Source organism: Podospora pseudoanserina, chromosome 4 (assembly GCF_035222485.1).
Source record: "Podospora pseudoanserina strain CBS 124.78 chromosome 4, whole genome shotgun sequence".
NCBI lineage: Eukaryota > Fungi > Ascomycota > Sordariomycetes > Sordariales > Podosporaceae > Podospora > Podospora pseudoanserina.
The window spans coordinates 2,565,435-2,580,590 of record NC_085923.1 but is presented as its reverse complement, the minus strand read 5'-3'; the positions used below and the strand labels follow the sequence as shown (position 1 = coordinate 2,580,590).

The following is a 15,156-nucleotide window of genomic DNA, read 5'->3' as shown; positions in this document are numbered from 1 at the left end:
CAGCCAGACGCAGCACCCGCCATTTGCTATGGACGTCGTCTGGCCGTGCCTCATTGGCGCCAGCAACGAGTCCAAGGGTTGGCCAGACCGAATGGGTCTCCCAGTGCAGACGGGCCGCTGAGTTGTCGATTGCTCTGCTCCTCAGCCAAAGGGCTACAGTTGCACCCCAGCGTGCCACCGGTGTTTATATCGCTGAGCACTCGAAAGACAGATCGCATGATTAGCCTCTTGTTGCATCCCTTGCTGCTGCTGCAAGGCTGTCCTGATGACCTCGAGCTGGACTGCCAGCCGTGATGCTGCTAACCAGTCGACATTCGCCAGCATCGTCGTCTCGCCATTTCCCAATCAGGCTTTCTGAGCGGCGCACATCCGGGAATGGCGCATCGCAAACTTGGACCTGGCAGTTGCTGTGCACCAGTTCCGTGGTTGAGCCTCTTTGGACCGCCGCCGCTGTCGTCGACAGACGCCGGTAGGTACAGTGCCGTGGGGAGGTCGAAAGGGCCGGCCCATGATGTAACACCAACTACAAGGCCAATTACTGGGTCAACGAGCCAATAGGAACCGCACCACCAAGCTTTTGCCCGGTGCTCCACGATACTGTAGATGAAGGACCTCGAAGGGCAACGGGACCGCGGCAAAAGATATTGGGAAACACTTCGTCGATATCTATTCGGCAGAATTTCTGACCCATGCAGCAGACGCCGTGCTCCCAACATAACGTAGTAGATGCAATTAGCAACAGCTGGAACCTCTTCTCTATCTGGGACAGCGAGAAGTCCGCACTGCAACCTGTTGCCGCCAATGCTACACAGCAAGTGTGCACGAGGACACGGCTGTCCCCGCGTGAAATGCTACCGTGGTGCCCGTTGAAATATGGTCTCAATTGAAAGGATGATTTACATCTCGGAGCAGGTCTCGTTGTCAAGCAGCATACGTGGAATTTCACCACACGGCCACATAACTAATCAATTCGCGTTGGCAGGACAAGAATCGATCTTGCAGTGGACACCTGATCAACCTAGAGATATCGTGTAAATGTCGTCGACAGGGCACTTTGGGATAGGATCTTACCTGGCTTTTGGCTCTTCATACTGACCTCGCTTGCTCGCCCTCGGGACCCGAGGCAACAAAAGACACCGGACGAGGCTTAAAGGCGTCTGGCGCCACCCGATGTCATAGGTGCTGACCAAAGGTGTGGTTGCCCGGCAGATGCACCTCGTCCAAGTAGGAAAAGGGGTTTCTCTCTTTCTCTTCTCTTTCATCAAGTTCTGCGGTAGAGGCTCCTTTGCATAACTGCCTGTCATACACTGGCACACAGATGGATGTTCTGGAAACTAATTCTCCGCATCGATACCGGCCAGAGGTCTGTCTATCCCAAGGCCCAAGGGAAGTATTTCCCGCCTGGGACTAGCGCCTTGACCATGCCCTGACCATTTCCCTGCCGAGACTCTAGTGGTACCCGGTCAGTTTGGCAAGCTAACCCCCACACAACACCCGCAAATCATTCGCTTCTCCAGATCCTGGGACCGCTGGGCTCCAGAAACACCCCAGGTTTTGCTCCTGGGGGCAGCCCGTCAGTCCGCACTGTGCTCAGGTACATGGTCGGGCGAGCCAAGAAAAGTGACCATTGACGAGCCCATCATCCTTGTCGACGACGCCGAGTGGGCGTGCCATATGGTCTTGCGCAGCAAATCATAGCCCGCCAATTCGAAGTCACTTCATGGCTCAGCTTGCTCACATCCAGCGCGGTTTGGTCAACGATCAGTACCTCGGGGTTGGTGCCCTCGCAAGTAGCTAGTATCCTGGGCGTTTTCTGCAGCAGGCGTCCGAGACGACAGTCAGAGGAAAAGGAAAGCCCATAATCATCACCGCCCTGGGACATCGACCCATCCATGAGCCATCCGTCACTGGGCCCCCATTCCCTGCCTCATCTCTCTTGGCCTTGACCAACTCTCCACCAAGCGGATCCCATTACGATCAGCCTCTACATACATATATCAGCCTCCTCCCCAAGAACCACCATCTTCCCTTTTCCATCATCCTCCCAGACCTCACCCAACCACTACCAACCAACCCTTACACACAATCATATCAAGATCTTCCCCTCATCTCTTCTCTTCTACCCTCGCTCACCATCACAACCATATCACCCCGTCATACCATCATCATATCACAGCCCCCACAATGGCTCCTCACAATGACGCACCTTCGCCCAGTGGCAGCTTCACTGCCGGCTTCAACAGAATCCCTTTCCGCCCTGTCGGGTCCTCATCCCTCATGGCAGGCCACGAGTCGCCCCTCAGTAGCTCGTACAGCACAACTTCGGAAGCATCCGACCTCCATATGACCCGACCACTTGTGCCAGGCGTCTATGTCCCAACCATGTGCTTCTTTGAGGAAGGCTCGGAAGATGTAGACACGGACACCATCGCACGCCATGCAGTGCGACTCGCCCGCGCGGGCGTCACAGGACTGGCCACTCAAGGCTCCAACGGCGAAGCGGTCCATCTCACACACGCTGAGAGACAGCTGGTTACGTCGACCACACGGAAGGCCTTGAACGACTCGGGATTCTCCCACATGCCCATCATTGTTGGCTGCGGCTCACAAAGCACACGGGAGACCATCCAGTACTGCCGGGAGGCGTGGGAGGCTGGCGGCGATTATGCTCTTGTGCTCCCGCCCTCGTACTATGCCAGCCTCTTTGCTCCGGCATCCGAGACCATCATCGAGTACTTCACTGCCGTGGCAGATGCCTCGCCCATTCCTATCATCATCTACAACTTCCCCGGCGCCGTGGGTGGGCTTGATCTCTCTTCGGACATCATCGTACAGCTTGCCGAGCACCACAACATCGTGGGCGTGAAGCTCACGTGTGGCAACACTGGCAAGCTGAACCGCGTGGCTGCGGCCACCCGGAAGAGGTCCAAGACCCATGACCCCAAGAACCCGGAGTTCCTAGTCCTCGCTGGTTCTGCCGACTTTTCCATCCAGGCCTTGGTGGCTGGTGGCCACGGCATCTTGGCCGGCCTTGCCAACATCGCTCCTAAGGCCTGCACCCGCACGATCGAGCTCTTCAACCAAGGCAAGCATGCCGAGGCTCAGGAAATGCAAGAGATCGTTGCCCAGGGAGACTGGACAGCCATTCAAGGCGGAGTCGTCGGAGTCAAATCCGGTCTTCAAAGCTGGCTAGGCTATGGTGGCTACGCCAGAAGCCCTCTCCCCAAGCCAACGGCTGCCCAGGAGAAGAAGTGGAAAGAGGGATACAGAGACCTGGTCATGTTGGAGAAGTCGCTGTAAGGTACACGGCACTACCCACACAACACAGCGTCAGGGATGCGGGCATCCGCCGAGTTCAACCGGGCCAAGGCGCCCGCAGTTTCTCCCGTCTCTTTCTGTCAGACGGAGCACAGCATGTTTCTTTTTTATCGCTATTTTGAGGGGCTATGAACAGGGATATACCATTACTACTGCCTCTGCTGGATACTTTTGTTGTTGGGACACAAGTTGGCGCAGAGGAAGCCTCCTGGTATGGGATAAAGAGGCATACGCGGGCACATCAAGGCAGCTGGCGTTTTCGGGGCGAGATATTCACTTGGGACAATTGGCTACCGGAAAGAGCTGGGGAAAAGGCAAGATAGAGATCATCATCTCTCGGCGTCATAAATGCACAGGGCACTTTGCAGGGGTTACTTTATGGGAACTTTTCCTTGGATATCATATTTCTTTTCATTTCTCATCACCACGATTTGGGTATTTTCTGCTATGGAAGCCAGCAAAAAGTTAATTGATTGCTTTACTTGTTTCTTGATCCATCATTCTTTGCTCTTGCTTACGCTCATTGGATTGTCCCTTTTACCCTTGTACCAACTATGAGGGCTGCAGCATGAAGAGGACAGACTCTGCCTACTCAACTTCAATCCTGTCAACTTACTCCTCTCATTCCGACTTTCGAAATATTGTTGCCGCGTTGTTCCTGATGCCAACTTATTATTAACAGGATGCCCTTTGGTCACATCACACAGCATGTGGTGGGCAGGAAGACGCCAAGATCCGTGTCACGGGATTAGCAATCTATCTTGCACCGAGAGTGTCAGTTCATACCAAGGCGATACAATATAACAGCACGATAAAAAAGCTGCAGGTCCCGCTGCTTTCGACCTGGTTGGACAACGGCATCCATGCTCAACACTCGCCTTCACGACATGAAAAGTGGGCAGTCGGTTTTGGACTCGGATGGTCGGCACCGAACACGGCGAGGGAGGACTATGGGCTCATGCTTAGCAGAGGAGTCTTTTTGACACCGGACACGCCCATGAGCCCCTCATTCAATATCAATCACATGGGAATTGTATGGCAGCCCGATCTCTTTCTTGACCCCGCATGGCAAGTCACTCCAGTTCAAAGGTGACAAACACCCTTCTTGCTCCCCCTCAAAAGTACCACGCCTTGGGACGACTCGGTGCTGCGCAAACTTGTAGGATCTGGGGAATTTGTCCGAGTCCCGGAAGTCAACAACAGATTAACTTGGTCGGTAGATAGATACAGGAGATATCCGGGTGTCACAGACCACGTATCTGTATACCTTGAGGCGAGCCCCCTCCCTCTCTGGCCACCACCGGTAGGCATCAACACTCCGAATGTTGCATTCACCACAAGCAGCTAAACCCACGCGTTTTCGGCCCAAAAATCACAAGTACATTTGCAAGTGCATTGGGAAATTAAAGGCACAGGGGTAGGTATATTTTTTCCCTGACATTGAACCCCCGAGCTAGGCGCGGATGCCAAAGCGGGAGAGCTAGGACTTCCCCGCGTTGCGGGAAGGGAGGGGCAGATGGGGGGAAGGGGGGGAGCTGCTGCTCGACGACAACCAAATGGCGGGGCAACTTTGGGGCCCCTTTTTTTGTTTCTTGGCCTTGGGTTTAAGGCGGCTAACTAGGATTTTGACTTCGGTTCTTCATGAGGAAGGAAAGTTCAGTGCCAAGGTGAGGTAGATACAGGTCCCACAGAGACACACAGCGAGTATTGTGTCACTATGTTCGCATAATGAGCGGTGTCGTTGCTGAGAGAAGACCGAGGTGCTGTGTAAAACATTTCAGACATAGGTAGCGAACTGGAGAGGATGGACTGTTCGGTCTCAGCGGGTTTCGCCGTTGGTGACTGACTCTCATGAGAGGCTGATGAGAGAGCTGATGTGCTCCTTCCATTCCTGACTCCGCTTCAGCCTAGACTGTTGAAGAACTTGGGAAGGAGCAAGCCACACTCACGCTTCCCTGGCATTGTCGGGGAGTTGGGCTAGCACACGGCATCTGCAAAGGCCTTCGTTGGGCCCCGTGTCTTCTCTTATTTTTCTTGTTCTTAAATTTAGTCATTCCCTTACCCATCATGGCGTGGCTTTCCACCGATACAGACGTACAATGACGACGGGCCGAGCCCGGACCTATGGCCTGGCACAGGAAGCAAACTTTGTCGCCGTCACCCCCACGCTGTCAGCATGGTCCATCCAGCCTAAGGAGCTATCACGGCAGATGACGCCCGACGACAAGATACCAAGACGCCGGAAACACGACGGGGGAGAGCAAGGAAGTCATGGGATGTGATAACCCGTCTTCCATGTCGCCATGCCGCAGGTCCCGCCCGCCTTCTATCCAAACACCACCTCGACAGGAGAAACGGTCGGCCTGCTTTCGTGTTGTGCCCTCGTGGGTCAGCCGTGGCCTTATCCTGTCGGCAACCAGCAGAAGGAGTGTGATGACAGCGCCGTGCTTGTTCTTTTTGAAGCGCACAAGACATAGAAAGCGATACGAGAGGCCTGCAGCCTCTGGATCAATTATCCTCTACGAAAACCCCATTGCCGCGGGACGCAGACGCCCGTCCTCCCGGGGCCTGGTTACACTACACACCCCATAAACAACAACAAACAGAGACGACAGCGGCGAAACATCGACACAGCCTTTCTATTCTCAGACATGCTTCCCTTTATCGGACATCCCCCACTACTGCTGCTCGTGGCTACCCACCTGAAGTTCGGACACCGGAAGAGTCACTCATCCGTATGGCATGTATGATTCAGCGAGAAGGTCCTGTGCCCAAGACCACAAAGTTGGTGATATTGTTACAGTTTTCCCTGCAGAAGCGGACCCCACAAGAACTGGCGTCGTCCAGGAGGGCGGGTTCTTCGCCACTATGATAAAGCGGAAGAGGCAGCCCGCTTTCTCTCCTGAAAGGGCTTGGCGGTATAGTTGCCGACTCCCCGCCTTCTTCTCTTTTCACTCCCTTTTGCAGTACTTTCATGCCTGACTGAGTCATCGGTGTGGTTGTATCTCTCCTGGAAGCAATGCGGAGGACCGCTTCACTCTGCATGGTGGCCGTGGCCCTCCCATGGGCTGCGGCTCAGTCGACAACCCCCGCGTCCTCGCCCCCATCATCACCCTCATCGTCACCTGCGCTAGCCTCCGCGACCCCTATTCCTGTGATCGGCGTCAGGACGGGCATTGACAAGGTTACAGGGAAACCTCCAGCCAGACTCAATATCAATGGGCTATGGGCAAAGGGAGGGGCACAATGGTATTACCATGACACAGAAATTTTGACAGCCGGGAGTCTGGGGATCTGATTTGTCAATGTGTAGGCATCTCTACATTCTGGCCCTATCAGAATTACAGGCGCTCAACGAGACGAACGAGTTATCGTACTTCGCGGTAGCAGGTGGGTAATACATGACACCGTCTCGGCATCACAACCTCCCAAATTCGGCAATAGCTTGCTGACGGCTTTTGCCCAGGTATTCATGGTTATCCCCACAGTGCGTGGAACGGAGTAGGGCATGTAGATGGGGCGCCTTCTAATAGGGGGTTTTGTCCTCATGGTGTATGTATGCCCAACGAGGCTTTCGGTTTAGGATTGTGGGGGGTACTGAGAGTGGTTTGCTGATCTGTGACATAAAAGGAACTTCTTTTTCAAACTTGGCATAGGCCATATGTAGCTCTGTTTGAGGTACGTTGGTGGCATTGCATTTGCCCTGCTTGATTCCTTGACCCCCACGAAACTCACATGTTTTCTCTCGGTAGCAAATATTGGTGGCTCGCGCGGTTGACATCGCGTCTAGATACCCCCCAGATCTGCTTCCCGAGTACATGGCAGCGGCAGAGTCGTTGCGGCAGCCATACTGGGACTGGGCGATGAATCCAGCGTTGCCTGTAGCAGCTACAAGGCTCAACATGACGGTGCAGGCACCAGAGGGACGAAGAGTCATACCGAACCCGCTATACACTTACAAGTTTCAACGATTAAAGGTTGAAGAGGGATTTGGTGATAGCGCCCTGACGCACTACCCGCAGACAATACGATGTTCTCGATCTGGGGGTGTGCTAAATGATGCCAACGAGTCCAACGAGGGGTTACTTTTGGCGGCGAGGGATTTGACAGGGAGTGTGGTAAGGCACCTAGCTTCAGATGGCTTGATGAGCATGGTTGGGCCGGCGGCTAATGGGGAAGTTGTCGTAGTATGATGTCTTTACTCGGGTCAACACCTATGACGGGATGAGCAGCTCGAGCTTTGAGAATGCCCACAACTTGATTCATCTTCGTGCAGGGTGCAATAACGGGACCATGGCCGATATTAACTGGTCGGCCTTTGAGCCGCTGTTGTGTGTTACACCCTTTTCCCTTTTTCTTTTGTTGTCGTTGGCTAACAAGTCTCCAGTATGCTACACCACTGCAACGTCGACAGGCTGGTGGCCATGTGGCAAACAATTTACTACAACAACTCGATGTTTACAAGCAGCGCTTTGTCTGGCGGGCAGTTTGGAACTCCTGCCAACACGGTGATCACGGCTGACAGCCCACTCAAGCCCTTTTTCCGGGCTCCATCTGCCGCCACCACCAATGGCAACAGCACGCTACTAGAGTTCCACACGAGTAACACTGTCGCTAATGTCAGCGTGTTTGGGTACACGTATCCGGAACTGCCCGATTGGAGTCTCCCGGCTGAGACGAGGGCGGAGCAGGTCAGGGCAAAGGTGAATGCGCTTTACGGGGACATGGCTGGGGATGACGGGGCGACTACTCTGGAGACGGGACCTTTGAACCGGATGGGCAAGGGAACGACGAGGGATTATTGGGTGGTGGAGATGAGCGTGGAGAGGGGGGAGCTGGCGGGGAGGTTGCCGGCGACGGTGAGTTTGTTTATCAGGGGGGAGAGCATTGGACGGATGACGCTGCTGGGGATGCCGTGTGAGGGGGTGGCGAGGGAGAGCGTGCCGGTGCAGGACATTAGGGTTGGGAATGGAACTTTGAAGGATTTGGACAGGGAGAGTGTGGTTGGGTATTTGAAGAGGGAGGTGGGAATTGGGATCAAGGGGGTGAGTCACTACCCTATACTTTTTGAGACTTGTGAGGGAAGAAGAGAAAGATGCTAACTGATGATGATGGGGGGAATAGGCGGATGGGGAGGAGGTATCGGTGGGGAATGTGCCTAGTTTGGGGGTTGTGGTGTTGGACATGGAGTATGCGCCGCGGACGAATTTGTCGAGTTTTCCGGTGTTTAATGGGAAGGTGACGAGGTGGCCTGTGGAAGTGAGGCAGGAGTTGGGGGTGAATGAGACCAGAAGTTTGAGGCGAGGTGTGGTGCGGTGGAAGTGACGATGGTGGTGGTGTTGGGCTTCAACGATGAGTGGGATGAGGCGAGAATGTTGTGTTACCGGGTCGGTCTGGAAGTTTTTTGTTCTTTTTTTTTTTTTTGCGGGGAGGGGAGGGCTTGGTATCACAGACTGAGAAAGAAGGTGTGGTTACGCAGGCTGTCACCCTGGTGGTGGTGGTGGTGGTGGTGGGTGTGGAAAGGTAGTTGCTGTTACTCATTCTTTTTTTTATTTGCCGTTGGGGGCGGGCAAGGAAATAGGAAGAGATGAGGGTGCGAGCAGATTACCTAGTTTGGAGGGTGATGGTTGTTGTTGTTGTTGTGTTACAAGGTACCTAGAATTTGACGGAAGGTTTGGGGCTCTGGGTAGCATTGATGCTACTGCCATTCATTTGAACTCTGATGAGAGAGTAAGAGGGAGGAACTGGGTCAACCAAGGGATATGATCAGTGATTTAGTAGGTTGGGTGTTCTGAATTGAAGTTGTGCTTCTTCTTTTTTTGAAATGCTACAGTTTGGTGAGGTTTTAAGACTGTTGTGGTCTTTCAACTTACTGTAGATATTTTGAACTTGTTGCAGTCTTTTAGGCTTTCTGTAGCCTTTCAAGACTGATCAGCAAGTCAAAAATCATTTCACGTAATTCGGGCGGAAGATCCATCAAGTATCTCCTTTGACCTTGGGGTGCAGGAGGATTATTTGGTCCTTTGACTCCCAAGATAATCTGGAGGCATGGGGGCCCTTTTTGGCTATTGACGTCCGGTGTTGTGAAAGATGTCCCGTCCTGAGCTCTAAAGGGAATGAATAAGGGTGCATGGTCAAAAAGACCAGACTGAAAGGACCCTCGATTTCGGCGATGCTCTAGACAAACAACGGGAGATGGTATGTGGCCTTGTACCTTACAATATACTGTTCCGCCTCATTGCCCTCCACTCTCTCCGTTCCCTTGTGCATCACCGCCATGGTGCCGAAACTCCCCAAACACTATCATACCAAGGGTGAAACTGTATATATATATTGACCTTGTTGCTGTAGTTCAAGTCGTTGGTTGTGATGCTGTAAAGCTTGTATCATAATAAATATCGGTCGTTGCGGAAAACCTCATCCCTGAATATCCTAAATCAATCTAGATATCCAACCCAACGCTGCGCTCATCTTGAAAAGTGAAAGTCGTGAAAGTCGTCCTGTATATACCCAAAGATAACCTCCAAGTACCCAATGTAGAAGCCGCAATCAAATCTTCCTCCTCTTGACCTCTAACGTGGCTGCCATTGGCGGAATAACAGTGGCGCCCACCCAGTCGTTCTGCGGCCTTTTCTCTATATGCTTGATGTCGTAATTATTTAGTAAATACGCCAGGATCATCTTCAACTCATGCGCGACAAAGAACCTCCCAGGGCTATTCTGAATGTTAGTGCATGCCGATACATAATTGCCACAGGATAGAAAGCATACCATGCGTGCCTCCCATGGCTGAAGGTCAAGTGTTCCGGGCTCGTAGTTACCATCCCCAGTCTCTTGATCTTCATTGCCTCCTCAGGATTCTTCGGATCAAGCTGCTCTCTCAACTTCACAAACCGGAAGGCATCATACTTCTCGGGCTCAGGAAACGCTTCTGGATCAAGATGTACTCCAGCAAGGTCCAGGGTGAGAAATGACCCCTCGGGCGCGTGCCATCCCTCTGTTGGATTCGTCACTCCTTCAGGTGCAATCACCTTCCTGTGGGTCAAGCACCTGGCGAAATAACTAACGCGCATGCTTTCCTTGATAGCGCTGTCTGTAAGATGGAGATTTGCTAGGCTGTCCTTCGTCCAGTGACCATTTCCTTCCCTCAAGGCCTGGGAGGTCTCTTTGCGAATGGCGTCGATGTAGCCCAGAGATGGGTCTGATGATGCGAGGTCGAGAAGAACATTCGAAGCTGTTAGCACCGTTGTATGAATAGCGGCAAACTCGACGGGTAGCAGGCGCTTGGAGAGCATGACCGGGCTGAGTTCTTCTGCTGCGCCTTCGGCTTTGGCCTGTCGGATGAGCCAGGTGAGCATATCTTCTGGAACTTGCACGTCAGCGCCAGAGTCTATGCGTCCCATGTCCCGGAGACGTTGCTCTATGACAGGCTTCCCGATTTCGTAGGTCTTGCGCCATGCTCGGCGGTTTGTAATGGTGACAAGAGGGCCGACAATGGGGTGGAACACCTTCGGGAAGAAGTTCATGATCAAGCCATTGCGAACGATAGCGTCAGCGAAGGCCACCTGGTTCTTGAGGAACTCTTCATTATGGCAAAGCGGATCGCCGACCAGCATTCGGTTTGTAACTCTGGAGACGATGCCAATCAAAGAGTTCCAGATATTCAGCGTCCTCCAGTTCTCCGTATCTGTCCCATAGACATCGTCGATGGAGGCATGAACCTCTTTCTGGATTCCAGGTAGCAAATTGACAATATTGCGGGCAAGGTGCTTGTGTATCGTGCGAATCGGAAACTGATCGTCAACTCCAAACTGGTAGTCGTTAAATAGAGAGTCGCGATGAGCTTCTTTTGTAGAGAGCACTCGGTCTGGCTGTTCGAGCATCCACGCTGTTTGGGACTTGGGAACCACAATCTCTAGAGGGCGGCTCGGGGAATTAGGAGCCACAAAGGCACGACCCTTCTTGTTGTACTACCGCACGTCTATGTCAGTAGGACGCCACGCAGACGCCTCGCAGTAGGGATAAGAGTACGGTGCGCACCTTCTCATAACCATCGGCAATCCAATCATTATAGCGCGAAACATAATACACCCAGTTCTTGACAGACGCGACCAGGCCTCGACCAAATCCCACGCGAGGGAGAGAGTCTGGACAGCTGGGTAACCGGGAAATGTCGACGATGAATGAGACCACCACAAACAGGACGGAAAGAAGAACCAGGCGCCCCGGGGTTAGCAGCGACTCCAGGACCTGGGAGCTAAGAGCGACAGCCATGACTTGGGGGATCAAGCGACGCGGAAGCCCAGCGATGGAGGGGCAAAAGATGCAGTGATTGGGACGGGAGTTTGGATGAAATGTAGCATGGCGATGATGGATGGGCGGGCGGGCTGCTGTTCCTTAACAGCGCCGGATATGAAACGGATCGGTGCCGCCAGAGAGCCGCCAGCGATAGCCCAGGGGTTGAAGATGACGCTGATGCACCGTTGGCTGCCATCCTGGGAATAGCGGGGGCGCTTGGGCCAATGTCTGCTGGCCGTTTCTCCAATATTTCATCGGACATGCGTCATGAGTGCAACGCAGTGCAATGCGAGGAGATAGGGAAATATCCTGATCTAGCAGTGTGTCTCTGGAGTAGGAAATCGTGGCAGTCCAACAGATCATCTTAGCCACTCGGTGGCTTGACAGAGCACAGATGCCAAGTTGAAGACGAGGAACTTTGGAAGGCCAAGACTGTATTGGCAGGCGACACCAACGCGGGGGCGGGGCACGAGCCGTTTTTGGCGTCGATAGCTTGTGTGGGGCTGGAGCTTTAACGACAAGCATCATCCTTTCCTGTCTCGCCTGGAACTGCCAGGGGACACTCAGACGGCCACTTTGGAGTAGCAAAACAATCATGAGGCAGTTCACTTCTTCAGCAAGACACAGCAGTCATGTCGACCTTCAATGGATTAGTAGCCGAATTTCCGGACATCAGGGTCGACTTCTTTCGCCCCCGCCCAGATCTCCGCCCTCCACTCGCCTGCTTTCTTAGCCATATCCACAGCGACCACCTCGCTGGTCTGGAGACTTTACGGTCACCATTGTATGTTTCCCTATGATTGCGCTCTCTTGGATAATTCTAACTTGGAGATGTCCAGTGTTTATTGTTCCGCGGCCACTAAAGAGATGCTCCTTCGACTTGAACGATTTCCATGTCGCATCAACTACGCCAAGGGCATCTTAGAGGCCCGAGTCCAAACATACCGTCACCTCAAGACCCTATTGGTATGAGTCTCGAGTTTGTCCACTGGGCGGCACGATTACTGAGTGAACTGTAGAAGCCGCTACCTTTAGAAACACCCACTGTGTTGGAGCTCGAGCCAGGCAACCGCATTCAAGTTACCTTGTTCAATGCGAACCACTGCCCCGGCGCTGTTATGTTTCGTACGTCTGCCAGAATGCTCCGCCATCTTATTCATAATACTGACAGTCGTAGTGTTCGAAGGTGGAGGCAAGGCAGCGCTTTACACCGGTGATATCAGAAGCGAGCCGTGGTTCGTGAGTGCCATAGCAAGATCACCACCGCTAATTGAGTATTCTTGTGGGCTCAAGACATTGGATACAATTTATATTGATACGTCTTTTGTCGATGACGTCGACTTTCCTCCAAAGTCTGAGGGCATTCGCGAACTGCTGGAGAAGGTGTCAAAGTACCCTACAGACACCATCTTCCACTTTCAAGCCTGGACATACGGGTACATCTTTTGACAGGAGCCACTGTAATACCTTGCTGACTCAAGCACAGTTACGAAGACGTCTGGATCGTATTGTCCAAAGCCCTTAAAACCAAGGTACGAGCTTCTCATCGTCAGCAAAAGGCTCTTGCTGATGCTAGGACAGATTCATGTGGATGACTACAAGATGTCAATTTATCAATCTCTCGTGGCCAAGGATACCGACAACAGATTCGGGACACAGTTTCACCTCTCCCATGAAGCCCCTGCCCTTGTCGGATTCATGTGTGGAAATACCTACCACTCAGGTTGTCTCACACTCGATCAGAACGTCCGACTGCATAGCTGCGAGAAGGGAAATTACTGCCCAACTGTGCAGAAAAACCTCTCTTCTGTGGTCTGGATCCAGCCCATAGTTACGCGTCTCTCCAATGGACAAGATATTGCAGAGCTCGGTGTCGGTGGCGGCGGAGAGGACCTGCAGAGGGAGGCAGAACTAGATTACCTATTTCTGGAAGATATAGGATCTCTTCTGGAAATGTGAGTCGTTCTCTTGTGCTGAGAGCCGAGTCTTGACTGACATTTGAAGACTTTGTGATACAGAGGAGGTGTCGAATTCGATGCAAGAGCAAATACGTCATTTTCTCCTGGGTGCCGTTGCGAGTGGGCGAAAAGTACCTCTTGATCTTGAACGGTCAGCTCTCGATGACAAGGACGAAATCAAACTTGCCGATGGGCTTCATGCGATCACGAAGAAACTGAAGCCACAAAACAAACAGCATTCACTGAATGAATCGAATGCAGTGGCGCTTCCAAGAACCATAACATTCCCATACTCTCGCCACTCATCATTCCCTGAGCTCTGCGAGCTGACAGATGCCTTCAAGCCCAGAGATATTTGGCCTTGTACTGTCGATTTACGCCGGTGGATCGAGGAAGACATCACCATCGAGGGTCTCTTTGGGGCACAGTGTTCTGACAGTGTGTTTCGACACGACAAGGTTATCCTCGGAAAACGTGCGAAGCTAGGATGTGCCAGTCAAGATATGCTGGATACACAGGCCACGACCGCTTCCACGGAAAGTTCGCAACGACATATACTGGAAGTGCCTGCTGGAGAAACAGAATTGTCAGCAGTTCATCAACAGCTTCCAGTTATGGATGCCAACGGACATTCAACTTCAGCGCTTGATACCCAACCCTCTCCTTCTGGATCAAACTCGGACGATGATGTTGCAATGGACGACGATATCGTAATCAGGGAACATGCGAGCTTCGAGGATTTCGATGGAATATACCCCCACAGCTCCCAACAGTCAATAACATCTGAAAATGCACTCGAAGCTCGTATCAATGCCTTCCAGGCGATGCTGACTAACACCCGAAAACCCGGGGGCAAGAGGATTGAACTGATATCAACGACAGACCATCATACAGTCTTGGACGAGGAACTTGGATTTAATCAAACATGAATTAACGGCTATCTTTTATGAGGAGTTGGTGTCGGAAACTCAATCACATGGAAAATGTCGAAAAATACAAAAGCAAGAACAACTATTGGAGCGCTTGTAAGTGGTCTTGAGACTTCGTCAACACGATGATCTCCAACTGCCGACCCCCGCATTGCCCCCAGCCATAGTCAAAACCGACCCTCAAATACAACTCGACAAACCCATCGGAAAATTATTCCACGAATCCATGCGGTCCACAGTACCAAATCTGCCAAGGATTCTTTCGATACATGACGAACCGTCCATTCAACTGTGGTTCAGCGCGCAAAAAAAAGTAATTCCAGCAATCGCAAGAGGGGAGATTCGTCAGATGGGCACGCAGTCATACCAAAGCGGGAAAAGCCGAAACAATATGGAGAGACTTTAGCCATAAGGATCGAGTCGTCCTCCTCCTCAGTAGATTATGGCTAAATGTTACCCCATCTTTTCCCCGGACCACAGATTGTGGGGAACATGCTCTATACCGCTGACGGGAGCGGTTCCAGAACCACATGATGGGAAGACATGGATGGGAGCGCTTGCCTTGAGCCCCATATAAAGACCGTGGTCCAGTCGCGGCCGGGTTCCTGCAGGTCTACATCTGATCTCACCCGGGTATCTGGGACTCTTTATGT

At 52.5% G+C, this 15,156-nt stretch overlaps 4 protein-coding genes across 4 annotated transcripts; 3 read left to right on the top strand and 1 right to left on the bottom strand.

Moving 5' to 3' along the window:
- Positions 1 to 2,184: 2,184 nt before the first annotated feature.
- QC764_407500 (uncharacterized protein) lies at positions 2,185 to 3,300 on the top strand (the record flags this gene model as incomplete). Its single annotated transcript, XM_062947040.1, has 1 exon — positions 2,185 to 3,300. One exon carries the CDS (start codon positions 2,185 to 2,187, stop codon positions 3,298 to 3,300), a length of 1,116 nt encoding a protein of 371 aa, XP_062800656.1.
- A 3,037-nt stretch (positions 3,301 to 6,337) lies between these two features.
- Positions 6,338 to 9,131, top strand: QC764_407510 (uncharacterized protein; the record flags this gene model as incomplete). Its single annotated transcript, XM_062947041.1, has 7 exons — positions 6,338 to 6,567; positions 6,632 to 6,708; positions 6,785 to 6,870; positions 7,071 to 7,436; positions 7,507 to 7,649; positions 7,706 to 8,363; positions 8,443 to 9,131. The coding sequence occupies 7 exons, from the start codon at positions 6,338 to 6,340 to the stop codon at positions 8,641 to 8,643; spliced, it is 1,761 nt and encodes a 586-aa protein (XP_062800655.1). The 3' UTR covers positions 8,644 to 9,131.
- Positions 9,132 to 9,628: 497 nt separating this feature from the next.
- QC764_407520 (uncharacterized protein) lies at positions 9,629 to 12,006 on the bottom strand. Its single transcript, XM_062947042.1, has 3 exons — positions 11,359 to 12,006; positions 10,090 to 11,288; positions 9,629 to 10,033 (listed from the first exon to the last, which is right to left on the bottom strand). The coding sequence occupies exons 1-3, from the start codon at positions 11,590 to 11,592 to the stop codon at positions 9,868 to 9,870; spliced, it is 1,599 nt and encodes a 532-aa protein (XP_062800654.1). The 5' UTR covers positions 11,593 to 12,006; the 3' UTR covers positions 9,629 to 9,867.
- On the top strand, positions 11,363 to 14,503 carry QC764_407530 (uncharacterized protein; the record flags this gene model as incomplete). Its single annotated transcript, XM_062947043.1, has 7 exons — positions 11,363 to 12,400; positions 12,456 to 12,582; positions 12,636 to 12,741; positions 12,794 to 13,052; positions 13,103 to 13,148; positions 13,198 to 13,571; positions 13,621 to 14,503. Exons 1-7 carry the CDS (start codon positions 12,249 to 12,251, stop codon positions 14,501 to 14,503), a joined length of 1,947 nt encoding a protein of 648 aa, XP_062800653.1. The 5' UTR covers positions 11,363 to 12,248.
- Between the last annotated feature and the right edge of the window lie 653 nt (positions 14,504 to 15,156).